The sequence below is a fragment of the Agelaius tricolor genome, unplaced genomic scaffold (assembly GCF_023055355.1).
Source record: "Agelaius tricolor isolate 1412-34295 unplaced genomic scaffold, bAgeTri1.0.p SCAF_29, whole genome shotgun sequence".
In the NCBI taxonomy this organism is placed as follows: Eukaryota; Metazoa; Chordata; class Aves; order Passeriformes; family Icteridae; genus Agelaius; species Agelaius tricolor.
The window spans coordinates 4,367,532-4,394,916 of NW_027269289.1; the positions used below are offsets into that span (position 1 = coordinate 4,367,532).

General features: G+C 59.8%; 1 protein-coding gene across 13 annotated transcripts in view; it reads right to left on the reverse strand.

The window, feature by feature from the left end:
- The window catches only part of IGSF9B (immunoglobulin superfamily member 9B), a 44,904-nt gene extending 24,614 nt beyond the window's left edge, over positions 1–20,290 (reverse strand). For 8 of the 13 annotated variants that reach the window (XM_071449600.1, XM_071449598.1, XM_071449596.1 and 5 more), the window contains exons 1-11: positions 17,796–18,015; positions 12,285–12,482; positions 10,743–10,889; positions 9,201–9,352; positions 8,050–8,167; positions 7,090–7,231; positions 6,815–6,960; positions 3,970–4,112; positions 3,036–3,176; positions 1,716–1,832; positions 18–110 (exon numbers count right to left, since the gene is read on the reverse strand). In XM_071449600.1, the coding sequence (XP_071305701.1) occupies positions 18–110; positions 1,716–1,832; positions 3,036–3,176; positions 3,970–4,112; positions 6,815–6,960; positions 7,090–7,231; positions 8,050–8,167; positions 9,201–9,352; positions 10,743–10,889; positions 12,285–12,482; positions 17,796–18,000 (1,602 nt within the window). In that variant the 5' untranslated portion in view covers positions 18,001–18,015. Of the gene's footprint in view, positions 1–17; positions 111–1,715; positions 1,833–3,035; positions 3,177–3,969; positions 4,113–6,814; positions 6,961–7,089; positions 7,232–8,049; positions 8,168–9,200; positions 9,353–10,742; positions 10,890–12,284; positions 12,483–15,422; positions 15,709–17,795; positions 18,016–20,032 lie in introns of those variants that run through there. The other 5 variants (XM_071449608.1, XM_071449607.1, XM_071449606.1 and 2 more) reach the window with 4 other exon arrangements.
- Between the last annotated feature and the right edge of the window lie 7,095 nt (positions 20,291–27,385).

Below are 27,385 nucleotides of genomic sequence, written 5' to 3' on the forward strand. Positions count from 1 at the left end.
CGGGGTCACTAAGCTACCTGCGCGGCCCAGGGGACACCGCCGGCCACCGGCAGGGGATCCGGGCTCTCCGGTCGTGGCAAGGCAGACGGTTCCCCCGTTTCCGAGAGGACCTGGGGGGCAACGCGAGAGGCATGCGTCAGGAGGCTGCTGGCAGCGCTCACACACCAGCGGGAAACCCCACGGCACTCGCACGGACAGCGAGCCCCGCGCCAGGGCTCAACCTCCGGCATCCAAAGCTGAAACTGCTGCAAGAACGGGCACTGGATATCCCAGCAAACCCCCTCCCGGGATGGGGAAGGCACAGGCTGCCCCAGGAGATGCCCAAACTGCCCCTCAGCCTCAGTTAGCAGCAGATGAGAGGCAGGACCCTTCGCATCAGAGTCTGGGCAGCAAGGGTCCCGTGGGGATGTGGGAGGATGGCGTGCGTGGAGGTGCCTGGAATCTCTCAAGCCGAGCGGAAAGATGGATCTCGTAACAACTCATCTATGCCCATCAGCCAAAGTTGTGCAAATTCCACATTGTCCTGAGTCTTCTTCAGCTGTTCTTCATGTGGGGGACTCTGCTGTTCACCAGGACCCACAGGTTGATGCAAAGAAGGAGAAGCAGAGGAGCCCATGGACACGCTGGGTTACAGTGCAAGGCAAGGAGTACTTCAAGAGGCTGGTCAGCACTGGTGGGCTGATGGGGAGGGAGGAATTTGGTTTCTGCCACTGGCAAACTGAGCCCAGGCCAAGCCAGCCCTAACTGGAGTTGGAGGAGATAAGTCCAGAGCCACAAAAGGAGGAGGACCACCAGAAGGCACAAGTGGGATTGGAAAGAAACCTGGCTGAGACTGGTGAGGGCATGGAAAGAAAAACAAGATGGAGAAAAAGACTAAACAGCCAACAAGATTTAGGCAGGTCACTTGCAATGTGTACAAGTCATGGTCCTCCTTGTGCTGCTAAAAGGGACCCAGAGGTGCAGCAGCTCAAGACACAAAGATTGGGGATGGTCCCGCTGGGTGACAGAGGGACCCAGATCACTCTCAAGAGCCCTAAGAAGGGCATGGAAGGCTTGGAGGGAAGCTCCTGACAGCACAACAAAGAGCCCAGGAGGTCTCCTGTACAGTGGCTTTCCTATGGGAGCAGTAAAGGTGGGAAGCAAGGGAAAGGCTGCAGGAGGACTGGAAAGCCCTCGCTGCTCCCAGGCTGTGCTGCCACACCCTGCTCTATGACAAGGGACATCTTGAAGTCTTTATATCCAGTTCAGGATCATAAAAACAGCTTCTTCCCAGGCTCTTTGAAGTCACAGGGCAGTAAAGCAGCTGCTGACTGGTCCAGACCCCTGGATGTGCTGCGGTGACACATCTCCTCCCTCCACAGGAGGTGTGTGCTGCGACAACGGCACTGCCACCACTGCCACGTCCCGCTGGTGACACCTGGGAGCCAGGCAAGGAGGAGGGCGTCCTGTGGGCAGTGCTGGCGAGGCAGAGGAGGGGCCGGGGCGGGGGCAGTGTTTCAGCTTTGCGGATGCTGCCGTGTCGGTTTCCCGGGATTACTGGGCGGCCACAAGCCGGGCTTCCCCCACCCACCTGCGGGACAGGACGGCAGTGGCTCAGCCCAAAGCGAAGCAGCTGTACCTGCAGTTTGTTCTTACCGGGACAGAGTGTGGCTTCTCTGTCTGCAATATTCACCAAAAGCCAAAGGCACTGCAGATTTGTCTGGCAGGCCGGGTACCTTTCTCCAGGCGATGATGGGAAAGGGGTCTCCGGCAGCAGCGCAAGGAATCAACAGCTCCCTCCCTGCCTCCTGTCTGTACTCCCAGCCTGGTAGCACCGTGAAATAGGGGGGGTCCTGCAGCCAAACAAGGGAAAAACAACGAGTGTCAGCCTGCCCAAACTCCCATCACCAAAACCAAGCCTTTTCCAGACCAACCCAATCCCCATTCTGGGTAAGCTTGAGGCATTGCAAGGAAAATTGTGCGGAGAATGTGCGCTAAGGAGCCTCAATGGCTCAAATTACACCTGGAGGAAGATTCTGTCCAAAGAGCCACCACGGTGATACACAGAATCATGGAATCCCAGAATGGTTTGGGTTGGTAAGTACCTTAAGGCTCATCCCATTCCACTCTCTGCCATGGGCAGGGACACATTGCACTGTCACAGATTGCTCCTACTGGCCTTGGACACTTCCAGGGATAGGGCAGCCATAGCTTCTCTGGGCAACCTGTGTCAGGGCCTCCTCACCCTTACACAGAAAAGCTTTCTCCTAATATCTAACCTAAATTTTGCCTCTTTAAGTTTGACCCCATTACCCCATGTCCCATCTCTACAGTTCCTGACAAAGAATCCCTCTCCAGCTTCCTTGCAGGTGCCCTCTTTGCAGGAAGCCTGCTTTGACACCTCCACGCAACTTCTCCAGGCTGAGCAGCATCTTGCTTTTTACCTCCTGGAAACAGGAAGAAACCCACCCACATCACATCAGCCATCAACCTGGTTTCCTCGCCCCGGCAGCCGCCCCGGCGGATGCGCGTGTCTGGTACACAAAGCGTTATCATCTGAACCTCGCCGAGACTCCATGAATCACCACAGCTCCCTCCCAGGCACAGGACTCTGTGTTCAGGGAGGGAAGAGGCAGCAGCTCCCACCCCAGCTGCACCAGGAACTGCACTGGGAGCTCAGCGCGCCCCAGGCGCCGCACGCAGCCGGAGCACGTGGAGCTCAAATCATCCATTTATGAAAATCCTCCTGAACCCAAGCCCGGGCCAGCAGGGCTAAGTGTTTTGTTGGCAAAGGGGACATTCCAGGGAGATGTTTCCTCAAACTACCCCAGTCCAGTGTCAAAACCCGCACTGCTGCTCCAGCAGGATATTTCCAGCTACACCAGACAGGGTGCCCTGGGGGTTTGCCTGGGCCGGTGGGAAGCACATCTCCAACCACAGCACAGACACTCCCTCACCCTGGAGCCTCTGCTCTTCCCCACACAGCCCCAGGAGCTGCTCCTGGCACAGGAGGACACTGCTCCCAGCAAACCCAGGGGATTTTGGCAGAGGATTACCTTCAGTACCAGTCGGGCAGGGGGAGACTGGCCCATCGTACCCAGGGCGTTATAAGGCACACAGGTGTAAGTGCCGAGAGCATCTTCAGTGGCCTCCTCGATCCGGATCGAGCCGTCTTCCAGCAGGTTCCAGCCAGAATACTGCAGCAGGGAGAGCCAGGGAGATCACTTAGCCAACACCCACCACAGCTCCTTATTTCCCCCTCAGCCAAGCCCCCACCCATGCCCAGGGTGCTGTCACATCTCCTGGAGATGCCCAATCCCACTCCCAACATCCAAAGCATCTCCTCAACAGTAGAGAGAGGAAACTTGGGCAACATGAGCCTGTCCAAGCACAGCCAGGCACCTTCATGTAGCCCAAAAGATTTAGGATCAGAATCTAACACTAAATAAGACTTGTTCTGGAGTCAGCAAGACATCTCTACCTGGAGAGCTGAGGGCACCAAGGACCAGGAGGCCACAGCAGCAACAACTTTAAATGGAATTAAAACTTCAAATCGTTAATATTTAAGCAAAAACTTTAAAATATTGAGCGTTTTCTTTAAATATTTAATGGCTAATATCCTTGCTCAGACTATCAAACCATGATTAGGGGAAGATGTAGATTTGTTAAAAGGGTCTTTTAACCACCAGTTGCCATTGGAAAAATAAAGCAGGGCCATCGGGAGGTGACTTTAGGGGGAAGAAGGCATCAGGTGTGGGAGACACAGAATGTCCACAGGCACTGTGGGCTCCATACAAGAACTGGAATACTGGAATTAACTCTGCCCACAGCTGATAAGGAAAAGCAGTGTCATCCCACCCACGAGATTCTTCTCTCCCGACAGAAAGGGACCCACAGGGTGCCTGGCGGTGCTCACTGGTGTTTGCTGAGGACATGAGGGTCCGAGCCCTCTGTGCCCCCCTGTCCCCTGCTCCCTGGGGGCTCTGGTACCTTCTCGATTCGCAGGGGACGCCCGTCCTTGTTCCACTTGACCAGCGTGACCGGTGGCTCTGCCTCCACGGGGCAGCGGATGTACCCGTGGATCCCGATGGGAACGTAGATGATGGGGGGCATGTTCACCACACGGGCAGGATCTGGGAGGGCAGCAGCACCACATCAGCACGGGGAGAGAGCCCTTCTCTCCTCCCAGCCTGGCTTCAGAGGATCTGCCTCACTTTTGTAATGAATTCCAAACCCAGCACCACCCTGGCTCCCATAGGTTGTTAAGCCAGGCTTGCTACACACAAATCCTCTGGAATACCTGGTATTTCTGGGAGGCTTTGCTCATGTCCGGGGTGTTCCTACCTGGGGCTCATTAAGATTGCATTTAAGAAGAAATGGGAGATATGCCTGCTCCCAATTCCACACCAACTTGCATCCTGCTGCTCCATTACAGCACAACATGTGCCAGGTGTGACGAACACACAGCATAGCCTGGTTTTACATATAAGCAATCAAACCTATTTCAACTGCCAAGCCTTAAAACACACACAGATAGGAAAAGGGATCTGTGTCCAGGCTGCCACAAGTCCTTTACCTCCCGTATCTGCTTATACTCATGCCTCACTGAGGCTGGGTCATGTTGAACAGCAGCCACCTCACCCTTTCCAAGATGCAAAAACCTTAAAATACATATCTAACCCCCCCTCCACACTGCACCACCCACGCAGAGAGGTGTCTCGCAATCCTCCAGTCTAGAATGTGTCATTAACAGCACTTCTAAGAGCTTTTTAATTAAGTGCGAGTGGGTTGAAGAGAATCTAGACTTTCTTTAATAAGAAGCTTTTTAAAAAAATGTTATTTTTAATAAGAAGAGTGAGTATTTCTACAATCTCGTCTAGACACCGGCAGCACGAGGTTATGGGAAAATCCTGATGGGGCTTATGCTGCATTAAGGGATAAATGTGGGAGTTTTGGGGTGCAGCATCCCTGCACTGCTGATGCAAATTGGGAGGGTAAACATTAAGGTGCTTAACAGGAAGGCATGGAAGATGTGGAAGATGGAAGATTATTGCTTTCTTGGGGCAAAACCAGCAGAGTTTGGGGGCTCTGCTCCCAGCAGGTCACCCCAACCAATCCCCAAAACTGCTCGCCCCCGGCAGTGGCACCATAACCCAGATTGCCCAGTGCCACATATGGAGCAGCTTTACCCCCCTCTGCTTAACTCCACCTCTTAGGAAATGTAATCAAGGACTCCAGCAGTGCGGGAGAGGGTAATGGGATCGAGCCTTTCACTACTAGGTCACTGGCCAGGGGCCAGCCCAGCCCACTAATGACCCAGAGCTGTGTCCCCATCTGCTTTCAGAGGATGGGAAGCTCCCTCCAGAGGTATCACCCCGGTGTGGACAAGGTTTGCTCAGGAGGAAAAGGGTTTGTGGCACCAAAAACCGAGCACCCTTCCCTGCGCTGAAGCCTGGCTGAGCAGCAGATTGTCCGAGCCTGTTCTCCCTGCCATTAGAGCTATTTTTAACAGCTATCAGCCCTGACAAGCGGCCCTGGATTAGAGGCAGGGCAGATTTAATGGCCTGAGGCCACAGGCTTTCCCAAGAGCCACCCAGCTGGGAACATCCAAGCCCCAAATCAGGCCTGTGCCTGGGCACAGCACTACTCACACCATCCCCCTGCCCACTCTGCCCCTTCATCCGTCCCCACAGGGACCTGCCAGCCCGGCTCTTGGGCTCCCCACTAACCAGCACCAGGTCTAAAGGCAGCAGCAGCTCTAAGGCAGCCTTGGAAAACCCACGCTGAGAGCCCGCTTCGCTCAGGCCTGTCTTTCATTATGAAATGAAAACACCGAAGTCTTTCGGAGCAGAGCAATATTGCAATTGGAGCGGCGGCAATTGAGGCCATTACAGGGGAATGCCACAGGATGCCGGTGGCACACTACCCATTACCGCCCGGGGATTCCTGCAGAACGAGCGAGCGAGCGTGGGAGGCGCCGCTCCTGCTGCAGCCCTTTCTCCTGCGCTTGTTTAGATCGCTTACCGCCCCAGGAATGTGACACACCGAGCTCGCAGAACGGCCACAACACAGGAATAACCCCCAAAATGAACACCAAAAAAACCACACCTCGGCACTGAGAGCCCTCACCGCACCCCAGCAGGGTGAGGACGGTGAGGCAGCCGCCATGGGATGATGCTCACCTGTTACAGACATCTTTTATGAAAAATCCTTTCTTTAGGATTTTTCCTCCTGAGAAGCTGAGAGGCCTCAGGAACAAAATGCAAACATTGACTATCTGCTGCTGTAGAATGCAACAAGTAGATCTTTGATTAGCCCATGTTAGTTGTTTCTAATTAATGGCCAATCACAGCCCAGCTGGCTCGGACAGAGAGTCCGAGCCACAAACCTTTGGTATCATTCCTTCTTTTTCTATTCTTAGCCAGCCTTCTGAGGAAATCCTTTCTTCTATTCTTTTAGTATAGTTTTAATGCAATATATATAACAAAATAATAAATCAAACCTTCTGAAACATGGAGTCAAATCCTCGTCTCTTCCCTCAACCTAAGACCCCTGTGAACACAGTCACGCTCACCTAATTAAAAAACACTTGTAGCCAAGGTGGACGCCGGTCCCAGCTGAGCAGTGTCACTCAGGCTGCTCAGACCATTTGCTTTCTTGTCTCCCACGCCCACGAGGGATGCTCTTAAGCTTTTTTGCTGAGGATGATTCCGTGTTCATCCAAAGGCTGCTGTCACATCAGCCTGACTCTCCCAGAGTCACACCAGGACAAGAGAGCCTCTGGGGCTGCCTGGGAGCCAGGTGTTATCAATGCCAGCCCCATCCCCACACTCACACTGCACTGTCAGGTAGGCAGAGGCTGATGGCGAGCGGCCCAGGCTGTTGCTGGGGATACAGGTGTATTTTCCAGCATCCTCTGGTTTGACACGGAAAATAATCAGCGTCCCATCGATCAGGATCCGCACCCTCAGCTTCAAGTCACTGCAGGAGAAGAGGAGAGGAGGATCACGAGGGGAGCCAGAGGCAAAGCCCAGCACAATCCCAGCTCCCAGCACAAGCCAGGAGCAGCAGGAGGAGGAGAACACGCTGCCCCACCAGCTATAAACTCACTTCTTGAAGTAGACGTTCTCCTCCTCCCAGTACCACAGGTAGGTGAGGTTCCCGGGATACGCCTCGGCCTGGCAGGTGAACAGAGCATCCTGGGAGATGTTGACTGTGATGTTCTCCGGAGGGGAAACGATAAAGGGAGGTCCTGGAGGGGGGAAGAGGAAGGTGTCACTCCCACCACTACAGGTGTCCCCACAAAGGTTGCTCAGGTTCAGCTCCATCACAGCATTTTGGCTGGGAGCTGCTGGAGGGCTCTGGGGCAGGGCTGGCCCCAATCCTCTGAGAACCACAGTGACCCTGTTATTCCCAACCTTTTCCCTAATCTCTGGGCTGACTGAGAACCACAGTGACCCTGTTATTCCCAGCCCTTTCCCTAATCTCTGGGCTGACCAGTGACCCTGTTATTCCCAGTGCTTTCCTAATCTTTGCAGCTTTGAGGAGAGGATCGACGCCCATGGTGCTTCTCCCAGGGCACACAAGGACACACCTCCCTTCATCCCCAGCACTTCTGGAGGATAGTATCACCCACAGGAAAAATCCAGGGGGAACAGACTGCCAGGAGCCAGCAGCTCACCACTGCCACAAAAGCAGAGCAGAGGACACCCCGCACTCCTCTCTCTGCCGGTAGCTGCTGACCTAATTAAAGATTTATTTAATAAGAGAGGGAGCAAGGAGCAGGAGGCCTGTCATGCATCACCGCTGTCTGACGAGGCGCTTCATGACAGCCTCAATCTTTTCCCCGCTTCCCAAACAAAACCGAGCTGCCATCAGGGCCTGGCTTCTCATCAGCACGGCCACCACCGCGTCCCAATTAAGCAGATTCCTCCATCCTACAAACCGGATGCAGAGCCAGGGGCAGCCAGGCACAGAGGCCTGGGGGGTCGCCCCAAGGTGACACCATGGACCTGTGGAATGCCCCCATCCTGGCTTCCCAGGGGATGCAGAGGAGCTGGAAGGTCTCACCTTGGACGAGCAGGCGCGTGGTGTGCACAGCCTCGCCCTGGATGCTGTAGGCCCGGCAGGTGTAGGCACCTCTGTCCTCCCGGCTGACCGAGAGCACCGTGAGGCTCCCGTCGCTCACCTGGCAACAAGGGAAGACCCTGGAGCGTGGGCAGGGACCCCCAGGGGGATGGGGGAGGCTCTCCCTGCTTCCCACGGCAGAGCTGCCGGCGCTCTCGGGGCCGGATGCGAGACGGGTTTCCCCGCTCTGCAAGACGTGGGATATTAATAAACCAACACACGCCTTGCTGCTCGACGCCAAGGGGAAGGGAAAAAAAAAATCATGAAATAAATAAATAACCATCCCAGCACATTCGTCTCCCTGAAGTGACTGGCAGGCAGCAGGCTCCAAATCGCTCCTGCCAAGCACCCCGGCACCATTGGAGCTGCACAAGGAGCCTTCCCTGCCCCCTCAAGGACCTGCTCCATTGCTGGGGGATGAGGGGAGACCCCAGCCTGGCCACTGTCCTCCCTGTGGGGCCACCTCTCAGCTGGAAGAGGAGTGGATGGATTCCCCTGGGGATACAGCAGAAGGATGGACAAGGGACTGTCACCTTTGGGGTAGCAGCACCCCCATGCACAGGGGAGGCCTCCCAGCCAGGCTTCCCCCCCCACCTCATTCTGCCTCATCCTTCTATTTCAATTAGTAACAAATGATTCCTAATTACTCTCATTAGTGCCTGTGCTGATTCCAATGCCTGATTTACCAATTACAGCTCAGGGGGGAATCTCTGCCTGGGAGCCTCTGGGATGCAAAAAGGGTCCTGAAGGGGAGGGGAGGAGGGGAAATCCTCGCTGCTCAATCCTGCCCTGCCCCAGCCCTGCCAGGGGGGACACTACCCCTGGGCTGGGTCTGCAGGGAGCAGGTCAGGTGCAGGAGCAGGGCTGCCCCAAGAGCTCGGAGGGTCTCCAGCCTGCACCCAAGGGCTGGCAGCGTTACAGGCTGCTGCTCAGCAGGGATGGGGTGGGGGAAAATGGGCATCTCACCAAGGAGAAGTGCTGAGAAAGCACGGCTGGCTCCAGGCTCAGCGGAGCCGCCGCCACCGTGGTCCCGTCAATACTGTCCCTGCCAGCTGCCAGCCCAGGAGCCCCCACGGCAGCCCACCCCCACCTACCTGGTACTTGCCATTGGCACCCAAAAGGTCTCCCTCTCGGAGCCAGGTGACGATGGGCTTGGGGTTCCCGAACGCCATGCAGGTCAGGGTGACGCTGCTGCCCTCCTTCGCCTCTACGTACTGCGGCGGGGTCTCCGTGAACGTGGGGGGAGCTGGGGACACACCACACCACCGGGTCACCCGTGGCCTCTCCGGGGCTGGGGGCACACGGGGACAGAGGGGACGCTGCTGCCTGCACACAGGGGATGCCCTGCACATCCCCACGGCAGGGCTGCGACCGCCACAAAGGCTGCACGGACAGGGGTGTCCCTGGGGACAGCGACCAAGAGGTGACACGTCGCACCCTGTCCCCTCTCCTCCCCCCACCCCGCTGCACATTAACTCGCTATTGTCAAAACATGGGAAAACACCGCAGTGCAGATCGAAAGGCTCCTTCCTGATGAAAGAGGCTGGCAGGATTACAGCCCGCCCCTAATTACCCGCGGTTGTTAAAGCCCACTTTAGAAGAAGACAGGTTGGCAATTTAATCTGCTTGGGAGAAAAAAAAAAAAAAAAGAAAAGGAATTATATTTTGTTTCTCCCCAAATGATTTTTATTTTCCCCCTAAGAAAATTAAGCATTGTAATGCGCTGGGGGAAAGCCACAGCCCTCACCCTGAAAGCAATTCCTCGGGCTGGGAGGATTATGGTTATTATATTGTTATTAAGCCCCTGCACGCCCCGTGCTGCATAAAGCCCCAAAACTGGCCCATTTTGCCAAGGGGAGGGACAGGGCATCTGGGGCCATTTTCCAGGCAGTTTGCAGGATCCGTGCACGTGGCAGAGGTGAGCCAGGCACCACCATCCTCCTCCTTCCTCCTCCTCTTGCCCTCCTTCCCAAGCCCTCGGAGCTCATTAGCAGGTTGGGGGAAAGCAGGAAGCAGCAGGCAGGGCAGCAGGCAGGGATGGGGCTGGTGGCCTGCACAGCCCCGCTTGCAAAGCTCCTGCTCACTAATTGGGCTCAATTAGGTGGCTCTGCTCTGTGCCACAGCACAGCTATCCCCCCAAAGGTTAAATTAATTGCACAAGGTCAAGGCAAGACCAGCGAGGAGCTGCCAGTGGCCACATCTCTCCAGCCACCCCACTGCAGCAGGAGAGGCACAGCCCTGCTGCTGGGCTAAAAATAAAGATCTCTCTCCTGATGCAGAGAATGACAATTTGTTAATTAGTTTAATATACAGCCTTAATAAAATGAAAAAGTAATTTGAGTAAATCTGAATTTCAAGAAAACAAAGATTTGATTTTCTGATCTGTTTGTTGAGAGGAGATTCATTCCCAGCCCCGGTTCTTGATGTCTCTCCTTTAAACAAGCTCTGTGTAATTAAACTGAGGAATCCCTAATAAAGCTTTGTCCCTTTTGAAGTCACACCCTGGCCGGATCAGCCAGCCTGGATGGCTTCAGGCTGGCGTGTCTGCCAGGCACAGAAGATGCCATTGAGGCCCAGCATCCCCCAGAAATCCCATTTTGGCACCGCAGGGATGCCGCAGCCCCCGCCCCGCTCACCATTGACCGTGAGGTGGACCCAGCTGCCGTTGTGGAAGGTGTCGTACTGCTGGTCCAGCATGAGCACTTTGCACTCGTACCAGCCCTGGTCCTCAGAGCGCACCTGCTCAATGCGCAGGGAGGCTTTGTCGTGCAGGCTGGCCCGGCCTGTGGGAGAGCACAGCGTTGGCACCGTGTCCCCAACACCAGAGCAGCCCCCAGAGCATCACTGCAGGGGACACCCCATCCCAAACTGCTGCAGCTTGCAGGGTATCACTGCAAGGAAAACCCCATCCCAAACTGCTGCAGCCCCCAGAGCATCACTGCAAGGGAAACCCTATCCCAAACTGGAGCAGCTCCCAGAACATCACTGTGGGGAACAAACCATCCCAAACTGGTGCAGCTTGCAGGGCATCACTGCAGGGGAAACCCCATCCCAAACTGGTGCAGCCCCCAGAGCACGGCCACAGGGGACATCCTATCCCCACACCAGAGCAGCCCCCAGAGCACCATTGCAGGGGACACCCCCATCCTGGCCCCAGAGCAGCCCCCCAGAACATCACCACAGGGGACACCCCATCCCTGTGTGGGCACTGTCCCGGTGTGGGGCTGGCTGGTCCCCACAGTGTGGTTCCAGCCGGTGGCGCCAGGTCAGTGGTGCCAGGCCAGTGACACACTCGCCCATCTGGGGACAGCAGAGCCAAGCTGCCAGGGCCAGGCAAGGTGCCTGGAGCAATGTCTGCCTGCAGCGACACCGGCCTTCTGCTCCCAGCCGGGGGCTGGCGGTGGCACAGCCGGCACAGGGGCGTGCCCCAGAGCTCTGCCCCGCCTGGGAGACTCCCAGAAAGCAGGGCAGCCCTGAGCTGACCCTGTGCACAGCCCCAAAAACTGGGTCAGGAGCAGAGCAGCCTAAAGCTCCACCCTGGTGCAGTGGCCACCGGGCTGTGGGATCGCTCATTGCTGAGCTGAGTTTGGCAGGGCTCAGCTGGTGCATCTTCCCTGCTGCTTCATTTCTTAGAGACCAATTTGGGCAGAGAGTCCCCTAAGACCCAGGGAAGATTCCCAGGACAGGGAAGGAGCTACCACAATGTGTCTGTCCTGCCACACCAACCTTCTCAGGGCTGGTTTCCAGCTCACAGATCCCACCAGAGGACACCGGCCACGTGTCACAGGCAGCACATTGGCAAGCAGCCACATGAGTTCTGCAGCTCCAACCTGTCACCTCCGCCCAGCACGTGGCCCTGGCTCCATCCCCAGTGTCCCCCCAGCACCCCTCCCTGGGCTCACAGCTGCTCTGGGGTGCAGCAGCAGCAGCAGCAGCAGCCACCGCCACCACGCATCACCCTGGGTTTCTCTGCCTCGCTTGCTCCCGTCCCACGCAGCCCAGCTGGCTTCCTAACGCTGCTGCTTAATTAAAACCAACTGGGTGGAAAGCGAGCAACGAGAGGCAGAGCCCGCGTGGTTTGTGACAGAGAACGGATGGAGCGGAGCTGCATGGCCCAGGCCGGGCTGCAGCCGGGACCCGGCACCCTCCCCTCGTCCCCGTGCGCCCCCGGGACTCACCGGCATACTCTGGGTCCACATGGGGAGGGTAAAACCCAAACTTGATGAAGATGGGGATGGGGACGCCGAACTTAAACCACTCCACGACATAGGGAGGGGGCTGTCCCGTCAGCGGGTGGATCACGTCGCATCCCAGGATCACGCTCTCGCCAGCGCGAGCGGTCACAAACTCGGGCTCCTCCCTCGAGCCGAGGGCACCTGCGAGGGGGCAAAGGAAGAATCTGTGGCTGATCCCACTGCTGTGCCCAGCATTGAACCAGGATGCCCATACCCAGCCCCTTGTCTCCAGCAAGGGCAGCTCATGGCTCACCCTTGCCCCAAAACCAACAGAGGGTCCCAAGCCCTTACACTCAGCTCCAAGGCCACCCCTGAGCTACCACAGGAATCAGGACAGTGGCCATCAGCACCCCAATGTTCCAGGACAGCTTCCCAACCTCTGCACCAGGGCAAAGGTGATGCCCAGCGACCACACAGGGGTTTTGGGGACCCCTGCTCTCAGTAGAAGAGCACGGAGCATGCCTAGCACTGCTCCCCACAGAGCAGCACCATCCGGGCTACCCTATATCCTTGTGGCAGGGAAAAGGCTGCTTTTAGCTTGTGCCCCTGCATCCTCCAGCGGGGAGGACTGAGCATGCACAGACCCCTGGGCACAGCTCTGCTGTGCCAGCCCTCGGACCCAGCTCTCCCGCCGCTGCCAGGGTGGGCTGGGCCCCCGGAGCCACCATGCCCCAGCCAAGCCCACATGTCCTCGGGCATCCCCGAGAGCCCCAAGCCTGAAACCCGTCTGCGACCTGCGGGTCGGGTCTGTCACCCTGCTCCTCCCAGCTGGCTAATTACAGGGGACTTTGGTCTCAGCTCCGAGGCTGCTCCACCCCGGCTGTGCCGCCCTGCTCGCTGCAGCCTGGCGTCATCCCGCTCTGCCAGCAGCAGCAAAGCTGCATCCTCAGCACGGCGTTCAGAGAGGGAGAGACAGGGAAACCCAGGGCTGGGAGGAAGCCAAATAGGGGGTCCCCAAAACTAGGTTTAGACCCACATCGCCCTTCCCATCATGGAAAGGACCCCGTTTTCCTGGCACACGCGGCCGCTGGCTGTTCCGGGGGGGTTGCTCGGGGAGGGATGCTCGGGGAAGCACGTTCCCACTCCTCCGCGCTGCTCCTCGGGGCCGCCGGTGATTGGCGGCGAGTGACATCACCGCTTCCCGCCGCGGGAGCCGAGCATCACCGAGCATCACCGGCTATTTTTGGCTCTGGCACAAGCGCGTACCGGCGAGAGGCCCGTGATGTGCCACCCCACGGGCCCACCAGCCGAGTGTCCCCGCGGGAAGGGCAGCGGGCAGAGCCGGCCGCGGCTCGCACACGGCACGCACAAGGTGTGTCCCTGCAGAAGGTCACCGCTGATGGTCACCAAGCTGCCGCGCCACCAGCAAACCGGGCACGGGTGGCTCTTTAACTGGGAGGGCTGGCTGGTGGCAGCGGGCTGGGGGTGCAGAGCTGCGAGGCATCTGCAAGGAGCAGATGCTGCATTGCACACCCACTGCAGGCACCCGGCCCCGCTCGGGGGTCCTGCAGGGCCACGGATCCGCCCGGACCCCAGCGGGGCGGGGGGAACGGCTGAGCACACACGTGCGGTGTGCACGCACACCCCCGCACACGCTTTGCACCGCCTCGACAACACTCTTGCACCTTTCCATCCCTCGTTAGCGCTGCATCGCCGATGAGCTCCCGTTCGCACCCTGTCAGCAGGGACGGTACCAGCCCTCCCCTGCCACCCCGGCACTGAGCTGTGAGAACCCGTCCTGACCCCTCCATCCGAGAGGGTGAGGGGGGCTGCGCTGCAGGGCTGGATGAGCCCCCCTCCCTGTCCATGGTCCTGCTGCGCCGATCGGGGACAGAGCTGTCACATGCTGCTCAAGAGCATCCAAGGACGCGCTTCCCCAGCCGCCTTGCCAGAGCGAGCAGGTCCCCGGCACTTCATCACCTTCAAAGTGACATCCTCTCCCCACCAGCAGGAGAAGATGGAAGCGGTAGCACCCAAACCCCTTTCCCAAGCTCCCCACCTGCCCTAGCGCTCCAGCTCCTGGGCTACCAAGCTGGAATCTTGGTTTCCAGCACCTCTCCACCAACTGGAGCCTGGAATGCCAATGTTTGCCCAGCTGGAGCAAGCCCGCTGCCCAAGAGGCCACCCAGACACCCTGGGGACGGGCGCCAGGGAGTCACACTACATCAGGATCCCCTGGCTGGCTCCCTGGCAGAGCAGTGGGTGACGTCCCCGGGGAGGGGACGAGCCAGCCGCTCCGCCGGACCCACGCCTGGCCAGGGCTGCCCGGGCGCAGGAAAATAGGTCATCCCCGGCAGCTCACAGCGCCGGTGTCTGATCGCGGGGCCGGTGGGGAATTGCACGCACGGCTGAGCATCACCTCCCCAGCGCACGGCCGACTGGCAGCCACGGCGGGGAACGGCCCCCGGCTCTGCCCAGCTGCCACCCACCCTGCTACCGGCCCCGTGCCCTCCTGTCCCCACTTCCAGAATGCCAGCAAGGCAATGGGGAGATGTCTCACAAACCCTCCTGGGGTCTCCTCAACTTCCCAACCCACCAACCCTGCGGGGTCCCAACCCTGACCAGGTTTTCCTTCCAAGTCCAGACCATGAAGAAAGCGAGCAATGGAGACTGCAGCTCTCGATTCAAAGTGTTTTCTCACCCCCACATTTGTAGGGAAACGCTTGAAAACAACCCGCAGACGCCAGAAGAAACAGAGCACAAATAGACGGGGTATTTTTAAACCCACTTGATTTTCCCAGCCAAGTTCAGAGAGGTTTCAAGGCTGAATCTGCGGTTTGGAAACAGGGTCAACATCAGGGAACGGCAGCACCGAGGCGAACCCCAAATCCGCCTCGGTGCAGGAGCTCACGTGAAGCTGGGGGATGCCTCGTAAAGAAAAACAAGTAATCAACAGGCTTCGTCATCCAGGCAGATCCAGGAAAAATAAAAGCACGCCGCGTGCCAGGAGGCAAGAATACAAGATGCGGAGGTGGAGTTGAACAGCATCCCAAAGGGAGAGGAGGGAAGGCTGCCGCCACCGAGACGGTGCCACCGCGGGGCTCCCCAGGACGGCGATGCCAAGCAGGGGGAGACCCTCACCTGGATCTGGGCGTGCAGTTCCTCCCATCCCAAGGGCACAGGTGGAAGGTGCCACAGGATTCGGTGAAGCTGAAGGCATCCAGAATCTCTGCTGTGCTTGCTGAAGCAGGACTCTTCCTGCAGGTGCTTTCAGAGAGGTTTCCAAAGGAATTAACACCTGGGAAAGCTTCCCCTCCTGGCACAGTGGACACCAATGCTCTAGGGCAGAGAGGGCATCCTGTCCTGACCCTCCATCACCTTGCAGCCTGCTAACAGAGGCACCACTATCCATTTCCAGTGCTGCCCCACACCCCTGGCACTATCCCACCCCAGAGCCCCCATGGGGACAGCTGAGGGAGCAGGCACAAGGCCCCGAGCCTGTGGACCTCTCCTCCCTGGTGAGCAGAGACGAGATGTGCTCTGACACATCCCGCTCCCATCGGTGGAGGCAGGATATGGCAGGGATCTCTGAGGACAAGGCCACCAGCGTGGCATATGGAGGCCAGCAGGGAAGGAGAGCAGGCAGCCATCGCCATGAAATGAAGACAGGGGAGACTGCAGCCCAGGGTGAGGGACAGGGACAACGTGCTGCAGGGACCCTGGCAGGGTGTGGGGTGCTGGGAGTTTGCCTGTCCCCCACCTCTGTACCCTCTAAATATCCCAGTGGGGGTTGCACCCCCAATTACAAACCCAGCCCCTATCTTGGGGTATCCAGAGCCCCCCAAAAGCACCCTCCTGTCCCCTCGTGGGGGAAGCCCTGGGGCTGGGAGCGCAGCCCTCACCCCCTCCCCCAGCTGGAAAGCAGCATCTGGGCTTTCAGTGCGATTCCTGCGTTTTAAACCCGATTTTCCAGATGGATGGAGGGCGATGCGCAGGTCAAGTGACATGCCTCAAGGTCACACGGGGCCAGGGAGGAGAAGGATTAGCAGCTCTGAGGGGTGGCTTGGTGCCCCATTCCCAGCGAGACGGGGACTCAGAACCCCATTCCTGGGCACAAGGGGTGTCCTGTGGGACTATCACCCCCCTCCTCAGGCAGGCAGGCAGCTGCCCTGGCATCCCAAGGGGAATGCAGGCATGGGATGCTGCCCCACAGCAGCCCCACAGTGGGTCCTTGCTCCCTGGAATGGCACAGGTGGGAATGTGCCTGGCTGGGCAGCAGCTCAGTGAGCACATGGGAGCACAGTTTGGTGCTCTGAGAGGCACGGAGATGGAGCAGGAAAGAAAATTACTTCCCTGAGGTCACCTTACTCCTACCTGGGGGTCCCTTGTGCCCCCTCCCTCCAATCACCACCAGCCCGGCGTTGAGCATCCGGTGTTGGCAGCTGCCTCGTGGGAGGCATCATCTCCCAGCAACGACCAGCAGCTACCTGTGCACTCCCTGTGAGCTCCCTCCACGCACCACAGGGACAAACAAGCAGCTGTGGTGGGAGCTGGAGCACCAAACCCATCCCAGAAGAGACCTCTGGCAGCTGGAGAGCACTGCCAGGGTGCTGTGCCCCCAGTCCAGCCCCACATCACCCCAATACCCCCATGCAGGCTGGCACCACCCTCCCCGTGGAGCAGTGGGTACCATCCCGATGCATTCCCAGCCCTCCAGCAGGAAACTGGGATGCAGGCAGCGCTCCGAGCTGCCCGCCAGCAGCTCCTGAATCACGCTGTTCCTGGCTCAGGCAGCCCTCCCACCAACGCCAGCCTCTCCACGGAGGAGCGGGAGGAAGCGAGTTGTTTTTCCAAAGGCCAGCTGGTCGCTCAGGGCTCCCAGCCTGGGAGATTCCTCCTGCAGGGAAAGGGAGAGGGAAGCACTCCTCCATCGGCACGGCACGGGGTTGGACCCACTGCTGGCCCATCTGCAGGGCTTCTCATCCATGTGAAGGCATGACCTCCAAGACAGAGGACCAGAGGTGAACGGGAGCTGTGCCACCCTCCCACAGCTCTGGAGAGGAACTTGCAGGGCTCACCCATCACCAGCAAAGCTGCATCTTCCAAGCCAAAAGGCAACTGAGCCGGCAAAGCATCACCACAAAGACCCGCCGGCAAGCCAAGTCATCCATCGAGCTGCTCACGTCCCTCCCTGCCCTGTGTACTCCCATCCAACAGGTCCAGAGGAGCAGAAAACCTCCAGGGAATGATGGAAATGGGAGCCCGGCCAACGCCCTTGGCTGTTCCCGGTGCCAAACCATCCCCTTGCCAGAAGACAGCGGGGCCAAAGCCACATGTGCCAAATCCAGCGGCTCCCGGTCCAGACTCCTCCACGGCCAAAGAGGCAAAACCCAAGAGCTGTGCACGGCGAGCGAGCAGGGGATGGAGGGCTGGCACTGCCACCCCGAGCCCCTCCAACGGCCAAGGTCAGCGCCAGGAGCGTCGCCTGCCGCGGTGCCCAGGGAGCCTCCTCACCAGAGCCGAATCCTCGCTCTGCAAACCCTCCTGCCCGATCCACCAGCATCCCCAGGCACTGTGTGTGTGCTGCCACAGCGTCACGCTCGTGGGAGAGGGAGGAAAAGCCCCTCGGTGTGACGGCACTGCTGGGAATGCCAGGAGGCCGGATCCTTCCTCTGACACCCACTCCTGGCGCGGTCACGTCCTGGCTCTCCTCCCCCATGCCATAAGAGGGGATAACGCACCCTCCTTCCCTCTCTGAGCCGATTAACGCCTGGAAAGCCCTTGGAGAGCCAGGCAAGAAGGCTGCCCAGGGCCAGCACCGCTGGCAAGGAGGAAGTGGTGTGGGAGGAAGGCCATGGCAAGAGGAAAAGCCCCAGCGAGGGCACCGGTACACGGTGAGCCCCAGCTCTCCTCCTGTCCCCAAGCAATGCAGGGTGACAGCTCCCCATGAGGACGGGCCAGTGCTGGGACCAAAGGGCTGCAGCAGCTGGGGCGAGTGCCGTGGGCTCCCTGCCCCTGCGGGGGCCGCGCTGGCCCGCAGCACCCCCTCCCCCGGCAGCCACCCCCGCATTACTCACGGCACGCTCATTCATCACGTACACGCTGCTCCACACGCACAGCACCCCCGTGCCGGGGCTTCCCGGCACCCACTCCCCCCCGGCACCAGTTCCGGAGCTCCATCCCCGCGGCTCCAGGGTATTTCCAAGTTCCCAGGTGCCGAACGCGCTGCTCTGCTCCTCTCCCCGGCGGAGCATCCCTGTACAAGCAGCTGCTGCAAACACTGCCTCGCCACACTGCAGCACGCAGTTCAGCCTGGCAGCTGCCGGCCACGGCTCGGTGAGAGGGGCTACGTACCCCCAGATGGGGCAGCCCCATCGTGAACCCCCCCCAAAAGGACAGCCCTGTCCTGATACACACCCCCCTGCCTCCAGGAGCCGCCTGCCAGGCGAGGAGGACAAGGGACGAGATGTGACCCAGTGGGCTCAGGGAGCGCTGTGAACTGGGGGGGCTGCAGCACCCGGCAGGTGCCCCCTCCCAGCCCACCCGTGCCCCCCGAGGCAGCGTCCCCCTCAGCACGGGGAGGGGAGTGGTGGTGGCTCCCAGCCAGGCATCCCTTGCTCTGCCGGCAGCCACTGCATCCCCATGGGCAGGGTGGGTGACACCCAGGGCACGGCTCCAGGGTCTCATCCCGGGAAAGGACCACCGGGACGCAGGGAAAACCGTGTGCCCCGTGAGGAACCAGCGGCAGAGATGGGGGACAGTGCTGCACCAGCGGCAGGGAGCTCCCCTGTACCTGCAGGGATGGCTCGGAGGGGTGGGAGGGGGCTGGCAGCTGAAGGGAAAGAAGCTAGAGCAGGAAAATCAGGGTTATTCCTTGCCGCCGTCTCCGTCCTGACCTTGGACAACCCTGTGCCTCAGTTTCCCACAGCACAGCAGCCAGCCTGCAGTGGGGGGAGAAGGAGGGCAGCCTCTCCTGGGCGGGGGGGTGGGAGCAAAGTCACCCCCAAACCCGCAGCCGGGGCGCTGCAGGGGAAGGCGACGAATCCCTCCTGCATTTCTCCTTGCCCAGCCGGGCTACCCTTGCAGGGAAGGGCAAACGCTGCCCGCACCCCCCGGAGCTGCCGCAGGCGCTTCCTCAGGATGAGAGAAGAAAATCCGAATGCGGAGAAAAGCTTGCCCATCCCTGATCAACGGGGACACTCAGCCGGCCGTGCTCCCTCCCCGCCAGGACCCGCACCCGCTCGCCTTCTCCCAAAGGGAATTTCCAGCCCCTGGGCAGAGGCTCCGCCGCACCGGCAGCGCGGCTTCCCGAACTTCCCCAGCTGCAGCCGCTGCCCTCGGGGAGGTCACGGCCAGCCCCGCCGAGAGCCTGCGGAGGGAGGATGCGCCGGGCGCTCCCGGCTCCCCCCGGCAGCGGGGGATGAAGGAATCGCCAGCGCCCCGCCGCAGCGGGAAGCGCTCGGTCCCCGCACCGGTAGCGGGGAAGACGCGAACCCCGCAAACCCCCTTCGCAGCCGCAGTTCCCCCTCCTACCCTCCTCCCCAGCCCTTTCCCGGTACCCTCTCCCCGGGACGTGATGCCCCCCCCGGTGCGCGCATCCCTCCCGGTCCATGCGCATCCCCCCCGCCGCATCCGGTACACCGGGAGAAGGGGGGGAGGACACGCAAAGGCGGCCCCGCCGCCGCCCCGCAAACCCCGGCGCGGCCCTCCCGGGCTCACCCCGGCGGAAAACACCCCGCGGCCGCACTCACCTTGGACGGGCAGCCCGCGGGCGCCGAGCACACTTGCTACCAAAGCGGCCACATACCAAATCATAGTACTACCGGCCCCCGGTGCGCAGCATCTTCCGCCCGCCGGGCGGCCCGGCCGGGGCGGGGCGGGGCCGGGCCGGGCTGGCCGTGGCCGGGCAGGGCTCGGCGGGGCTGGCGGGGCCGGAGGGGCGGCTCAGGGCCGGCCGCCCGCCGCTGCGCCCATGCCCGCGCCCATCCCCGCGCCGCGCCGCACCTGCGCTCCGCCGCGCGGTGCAGCCTAGCCTGCGCCCTTTAGCGGCTCGGCACCGCCCCCGCCCGCCGCCCATTGGCCGCGCCCCGGCGGAGTGGGCGGTGATTGGCCGCCGCCGCGGCCCGGGCCGGTTCAAGGTGGGTTGGCGCGCACGGGGCCCCTGCGCCGCAGTATCATGCGCACTGCCGGGAGCGGCGCGGTCACCTCCGCCGGACGGTCACCTCCCCGCACGGACACCCGCCGCGACCCGCGCCCGTTCGGTGCTACCTCCCCGTGCCCAGATGTGTCACCGCATCACCGCGGTGCCGCCTCACCGTGCCCAGATGTGCCCTGCACTGGTACAGTGTCACCTTCCTATGTCTAGGTGTGCCCCTGCACCAGTACAGTGTCACCTTCCTATGTCTAGGTGTGCCCCTGAACCATCTCGCTGCCACCTCGCCGTGCCCAGATGTGCCGCCGCACCACCTCAGTGCTGCCTCACCATCCCCAGATGTGTCACCAAACCGGTACAGTGTCACCTCCCTGTCCCCAGATGTGCCCTGGACCGGATCAGTGTCACCTCGCTGTGTCTAGGTGTGTCCCTGCACCCGTACAGTGTCACCTCGCTGTCCCCAGATGTGCCCTACACTGGTACAGTGTCACCTCCCTGTGTCTAGAGGCGCCCCTGCACCGGCTCGGTGCCACCTCCCCGTGTCCAGATGTGTCACCGCACCCACTCAGTGTCACCTCCCTGTCCCCAGATGCATCACTGCACCAGATCAGTGCCACCTCCTCGTCCACAGATGTGCCCCTGCACCAACTCGGTGCCACCTCCTCACTCCCAAATGTGTCACTGCACTGTTTGAGTGTTACCTCCCTGTACCCAGGTGTGTCACCACACCAGATCAGTGTCACCTCCCCATGCCCAGATGGACCCCTACCCTGGTTCCATGTCACCTGCCTGTGTCCAGCTGTGCCCCTGCACCGACTCATTATCACCTCCCTATCCCCAAATGTCACTGCACCTACTCACTGCTCCCTCCTTGCCTCCAGAAGTGTCCCTGCCATGGTGCAACATCACCTTCCTGGCTCCAGATGTGTCCCCTACAGCAGCTCAGCATCACTTTCAGCTTAGTGTCACTCCCTGTCCCCAGATGCATTCTCTGTGCCAGCTCAGCGTTACTTTCCTGTCCCCAGCTGTGCCCCTGCATAGCTTTAGTGTCACCTCCCTGTTGCTGGATGTGCCCCCTACAGCAGCTCAGCATCACCTCCCTGTCCCCAGACGTGCCCCCCTCCCCTGGTGCAGTGTCACCTCCCTGGCCCCTGCTGCCACCTACCCCTGCTGCCACACACTGCCTCTCTGACACACCAGTGACAGCTTGTGACTGGGCAGGGTCACCTCCCTACCAGGGGCTGAGCCACCTGCCCCCTGCACCAGCTCCACATCAGCTGTGCCATCTGTCCCTGCACCCTGCACCAGCTCAGGGTCACCTCCCTGCCAGCTGCCTGGTGCCACTGCAGCCTCGTACCACGCACCAGCTCAGGGGAACACAGCTGCCACCATCTGTGCCCTGGCAGAGCTCCAGGGTCATCTCCCCACCAGCCTGGGACAGATATGTCACCTGCCCCCTGCACCAGCTTGCTGTCACTTCTGCCAGGACCCTGCACTGCTCGGTCACCTCATTGCCACCACCACAGCTTGGTGTCACATTCACTCAGTGCCACTGTCACCTCTAGCACCAGCTGTGCCACCTCCTCCTGTCATTGCACCACCTGTGCCACCTCCCCTGCTCCTGCTCCACACCATTTGCCCACTGTGACAGCTCCTTGTCACCTGCTGGGCACAGCCCACTTGACAAGAGAGAATTTGGGTTCATTTCAATGGAAAATGGGCAGAGAACAGGAAGTGCCCCTGTGCTCCACCATCTCAGCCCCCCCATCCTCCCTGCAAAGACCTGGCAGTGCCAGATGGGCAAACAGCCGGGCTGGCTCCCCCAGGAGCGTGCCAGCCATGGAAAACGAGCCACTGAACTCCCCTAGATGACAGCCAGCCCGGGAGGGGACAGGCTCACACGGAGAGGGGGACACATTCCTTTGTCCCCAGCAGTCACTGTGTTCCCCTTGCCCATTGGGAGAGGTCTGAGCAGCTGCTCTTCCCACCTCTTCCCATGCACGTTCAGGAAAGAAACAAAATAAAATAAAAAAAAAAAAAACCAAACCAAACTCTTGCAGAGGATGTGGGAGTTGGAGAAACATCCCACAGCTTCTGCCTGGAATTACATTCCTGGAGGATCAGATGTTGGCACAGCCCTGGGCAGGAGGCAAGAGCATCCCCCAGCCCAGCCCCAGCTCACGCAAGCTCCCAGGCACTTTGCTTCCCCAGCAGATTCCAAGACCTCATAAAAGCCTGACTCAGCTCCTGGTGCTGAGGCCTGAAGTGAAAGCTTGCAGATCTTCACAGGGGGTTGGCACAGCCAGGGCTGACCCTTGTGCTGGGGCAGTTCTGCTCTCCAAGCTGCTCTCCTGTTTCCTGAAAGTCTGGTTTGGAGTGGCCCAGGAGGGCAAAACCCTTTGTCCAGCACCCTCCCCATGCCGGTCCTGCCACCTTCAAAGCACCCAAAATCTCCCAGCCTGCAGAGCAGCCAGCCCAAAGCTGGCACAGCTCCATCTGCCCTTGCCCAGCCAGACAGAGACAAAATGTTCTGGTCTAGCAGGAGTCCATGTTACCAGTCAGATCATCTCCATGTCTTTACCTGGCTTTTGCCACAATTTCAAAGAGGAAAAAAAAAATAATTAAGGACATTGATGGCACCTTTGGTAACACAGCCCAACCTGGGAGGCATCAGGAGCCCGTGGTGGATGGGGGGGCCCAGCCCTGATCCCAGCCTGTGCATCACAGGGTCCCCACTAACATCCCTCAAGAAACTGGAAATATGGGCTTGGTTTGGAGCATGGCTGTCAGTTCACACCCTTGTTTCTCCAGACTAATTTGCTGGTTTCATGAAATCCATTCCCCACTGTTTTCACACTTCTCTCCCTCTCTATTTATAGCTGGGTTTATTTACATGAGCAGGGCACTCCTTGTACTTGCACGTCAGCCTGTGGTGGCAGAGCCGGGAGCGGGTGAAGGAATCAGTGGCGAGGCAAGGAGCACCCCAGGCCCTGGCCATGGCACGTGGGAGGCAGGTGGGCAGCCCTCCATGCCAAGGGGATGGCAATGGGACCAAATCAGCCACACAGCCCCCAGACCCACACAAATGTTCCCATCTCCATATTCCCAGCACTCCATGGAATGCAGGGCACCCTGCAGCTGGCACCTTCCTGCCCCACATTCCCAGCTCTGCAATTCCCATGGAATGCAGAGCACCCTGGAGCTGCTACCTTCCTCCCATCTCTACAGTTCCCATGGAATGCAGAGCACCCTGGAGCTGCCACCTTCCTCCCATCTCTGCAATTCCCATGGGATGCAGGGCACCCTGGAGCTGCCACCTTCCTCCCATCTCTGCAATTCCCATGGGATGCGGGGCACCCTGGAGCTGCCACCTTCCTGTTCCCCATTCCCAGCTCTGCAATTCCCATGGAATGCAGGGCACCCTGCAGCTGGCACCTTCCTCTCAGCACTGCAGTTCCCATGGGATGCAGGGCACCCTGCAGCTGGCACCTTCCTGCCCCACATTCCCAGCTCTGCAGTTCCCATGGGATGCAGGGCACCCTGCAGCTGGCACCTTCCTGCCCCACATTCCCAGCTCTGCAGTTCCCATGGGATGCAGGGCACCCTGGAGCTGCCACCTTCCTGCCCCACATTCCCAGCTGGAGCTGCTCTTGCAGCAGTGTTTTGCTGACCTGAGCTGTACCTGTGTGTTGTGCTACTGACCCAGGGATGTCCTTGTCCTCCACACAGCCATGGCCAGCAGAACCCACCATGCCCAGCTGAGCCACTGACAACTGCCCAGTGATAATTCCACTGCTCTGTCTAACAAGAAGGATAAAAATGTGGCTGTTTTTTAAAAGAAAACAGCTCTGACAGATGAGGCAGGAGTTCTCAGATTAGCACCAGAGACCCGGGGGATGCAGCTCTCCCCATCACACACATTCATGTGGGAGAGATGCAGCCCTGGCTGAGCCCTGCTGCCATCTCCCTGAGATTTGGCTCTCAGGATCAGGGAGAGAGGTTTTGGGTTGGGAAGTGGCACGAGAAAAGTGGGAATGAGCTACAACTCAGGCTGGAAACCCAGGGAATTCCAGCACTTGGAGCAGCAAGGATCTGGATCAGACTTCATATGGGGCAGCAAAAAATACTCAACACTGGAGAGGGGCTGAACTGAAAATGAGACTTGCCAGGGTATGGATTGCTGCCTCTCTCCCTCCAACACCTCACTGCTGGTGACCAGTCCAGGAAAGCAGGAATCTGGACCCAGCTGCTTCCCACCTGGCCGAGGGATGCTCCAACCCACACGGGGCTGAGTCTCCCTGCACAAGTACATGATTATTCACAGCCTCCAGCATTTGCATGGTGGAGTCACGAGTCTCACAACACCTGATCTCCCGGGAGAGCTGCCTCCTGCACTTCGGAGGGAACGGCCCACATTCCGAAAGTGGGACTTGGTGTCTCACAGCATCCCACATGGCCCAGCTGTCACCTCCTCCCCTCTCTGTGCAGGGACCAGCAGAGCCCACCCCATCCCTGCCATCTCAGCGAGGAAGAGCAGCAGGGCAGGGGCCCTCGGGGGCACTGCAAGCTCGGGAGCTGAGCTGGAAGGGCTGTGCCAAGCCTGCGGTGCCGCTGCCTGCGCAGCCAGCCTGCTCTTCGGAAAGACCAAAACAAGCCCCCTCAAAGGACAGGCAGGCAGATGGGCTCGGCTCACACCCAGCTGGGGTTAGGCTCGTTCCCTCCTCGTCCCCTGTCCCCTCGCCGGTGGCTCATCACCGACGCGTGACTCCAGATGGCAAACAGGGAATATCCTGCCATGCCTTGCCGGCTGCACGTCCAAGTCGTGGAACGATCCACCTGTGGTATTTCAGAAAAGACACACTAAACTTGTGCGAAGAGGGGTCAGTTGAGTCACGGTAACAACTTTCTCCTCCCGTTAGCAGGTCTCCAACAGAGCTAATTACTCATCAGCCCACTAATAGACTCACTCACACAGCACTCCCTGGATCAAGCAGCAGCGATTGTCTGTCTTGTCTTGTTAACCTCAAAGAAAGATCCGGCTGTGGTAACGCGATACCCCATCCTTATCTCATCACCTGCTTCCCCAGCCTAAATACGTCTTTCCACTGCATGGAGCATCCCTGTCCCAACGCCAGCCAGGGGAAGCCTTGTTGTGCTTCTCTGTGGGATCTTGGCTGGGGCCAGTGGGGGTCAGTGGGGGTCCCCAAAGCCAGGGCAGCCACCGTGACCTGGTGTTTGCTCCTCCAAGCAGGGGCAGCACTGCTGACCTCGCTGGGGACCCATCTCACCCTTCACACAAAGCAGAGTGGCGCTGTAGCCCCCCATCCTCCCGCCCATGGGGGGACACACCCCTCAGGGGCTGCCTGGGGGGAGCCCCTCCACCCTAAAAAGAGGACAGAACGTACCCTGCAGCACGGCACCCCAGCACTGCCGCCCACCCCATTACTCAGCGGGGCTCTCTGGCACCGGGAACACACCTCCCTGCGCGGGAGCACAGGCACAGCACGTGCTTCTGGGGGCTGCGGGACTTGTCATCGGCGCTGTCATCGCCATGAGTAACCACACTCTGCCTTGGCTTCCCCGAGAACATCCCCAAAAAGCCAGGAGCGTGCTGCTCTCCTTGCTGGGCGGGGAAGCACGGAGCCACGGCAGCTGCTCGGCTCCCTGTACCGGGGGAAACTGAGGCACGGAGCTACTGCAGCTGCTCGGCTCCCTGTACCGGGGGAAACTGAGGCACGGAGCCACGGCAGCTGCTCGGCTCACTGCACTGGGGGAAACTGAGGCACGGAGCCACGGCAGCTGCTCGGCTCCCTGCACTGTGGGGAAACTGAGGCACGGAGCCACGGCAGCTGCTCGGCTCACTGCACTGGGGGAAACTGAGGCACGGAGCCACGGCAGCTGCTCGGCTCCCTGCACTGTGGGGAAACTGAGGCACGGAGCCACGGCAGCTGCTCGGCTCCCTGCACCGGGGGAAACTGAGGCACGGGGATCTGGCCGTGCTGAGCTCCCAGAGGGAGGGTGTCACAGACATGTTTTCTGAAAAATCCTTTCCCTAGGATTTTTTTTCCTCCTGAGAAGCCAAGAAGCCTCTGCTGCTGCTGGTCTTTTTGAAAAGAAAAAAAAAAGAAAAAGAGGGGAAAGAGCTACTGGCTCAGTGGATTTCTAAATAGTTCTTAGTGATTTTCTGTAGCAGTTCTCTGCTTCAGGATTCTGCAGGTCTGGTTCAGAACCAGAAAGGACCACCTGGGATGACAAAAGAGCAACATCTCCAGAATAGACCTTCTCCTGAAACTCAGCTGTTTGGACTTGAAACAATGAACTTTCTTTGCACGGGAGGGGGACAAGGCTGGGCCCTGGCAGGAGGGGACGAGAGGTGACTCAGTGAAGGTGGGGTGGCCAGGCTGGCTCAGCGCTGTGGGCACACGCCGTGTCCCGGTGCTCCAGCCCCCTCACCCTGGCATCCTTTCCAGCCCCTGCACATGCAGCGTGTCATCAGCTGTGACACTCTGCTGACGTCCCCGCATCATGTGGCATCAGCCTCGCCCGTAATTACCGGCGCAGGAGCTCTTCTCCTCCTCCCTCTGATCCCTGCTGCCCTGCCGGGCTCCCCGGTGCCCGCGGCCAGAGCCCGCCCCAGCCCAGTCCCACCCGAACCGGGGGGGCTGATCATCACCCCAGGCTCCCCCAGGAGCCTTCCTGGGGCCAGGCAGGGTCCCCAGGATGTGGGACTGTCTGCAATCCAAGCCTTGCCCCCCAGGATCCCACCTCCACCTCTGGCCCTGCTGCAGGAGGGGACAAACCTGGGGTCCCCTCCATGGCCGGACCCCGCAGCAGCCCAGGGAGGGCACAGGCAGGTGCCAGGCTGGGCTGGCCAAGGGCAGGGAAGGGCCTTGCAGCCCTCCCGAGGAGGGGGGCCGGGCTTAGAAAAGGCTTTTGCTGCCGGAGAGAAGGG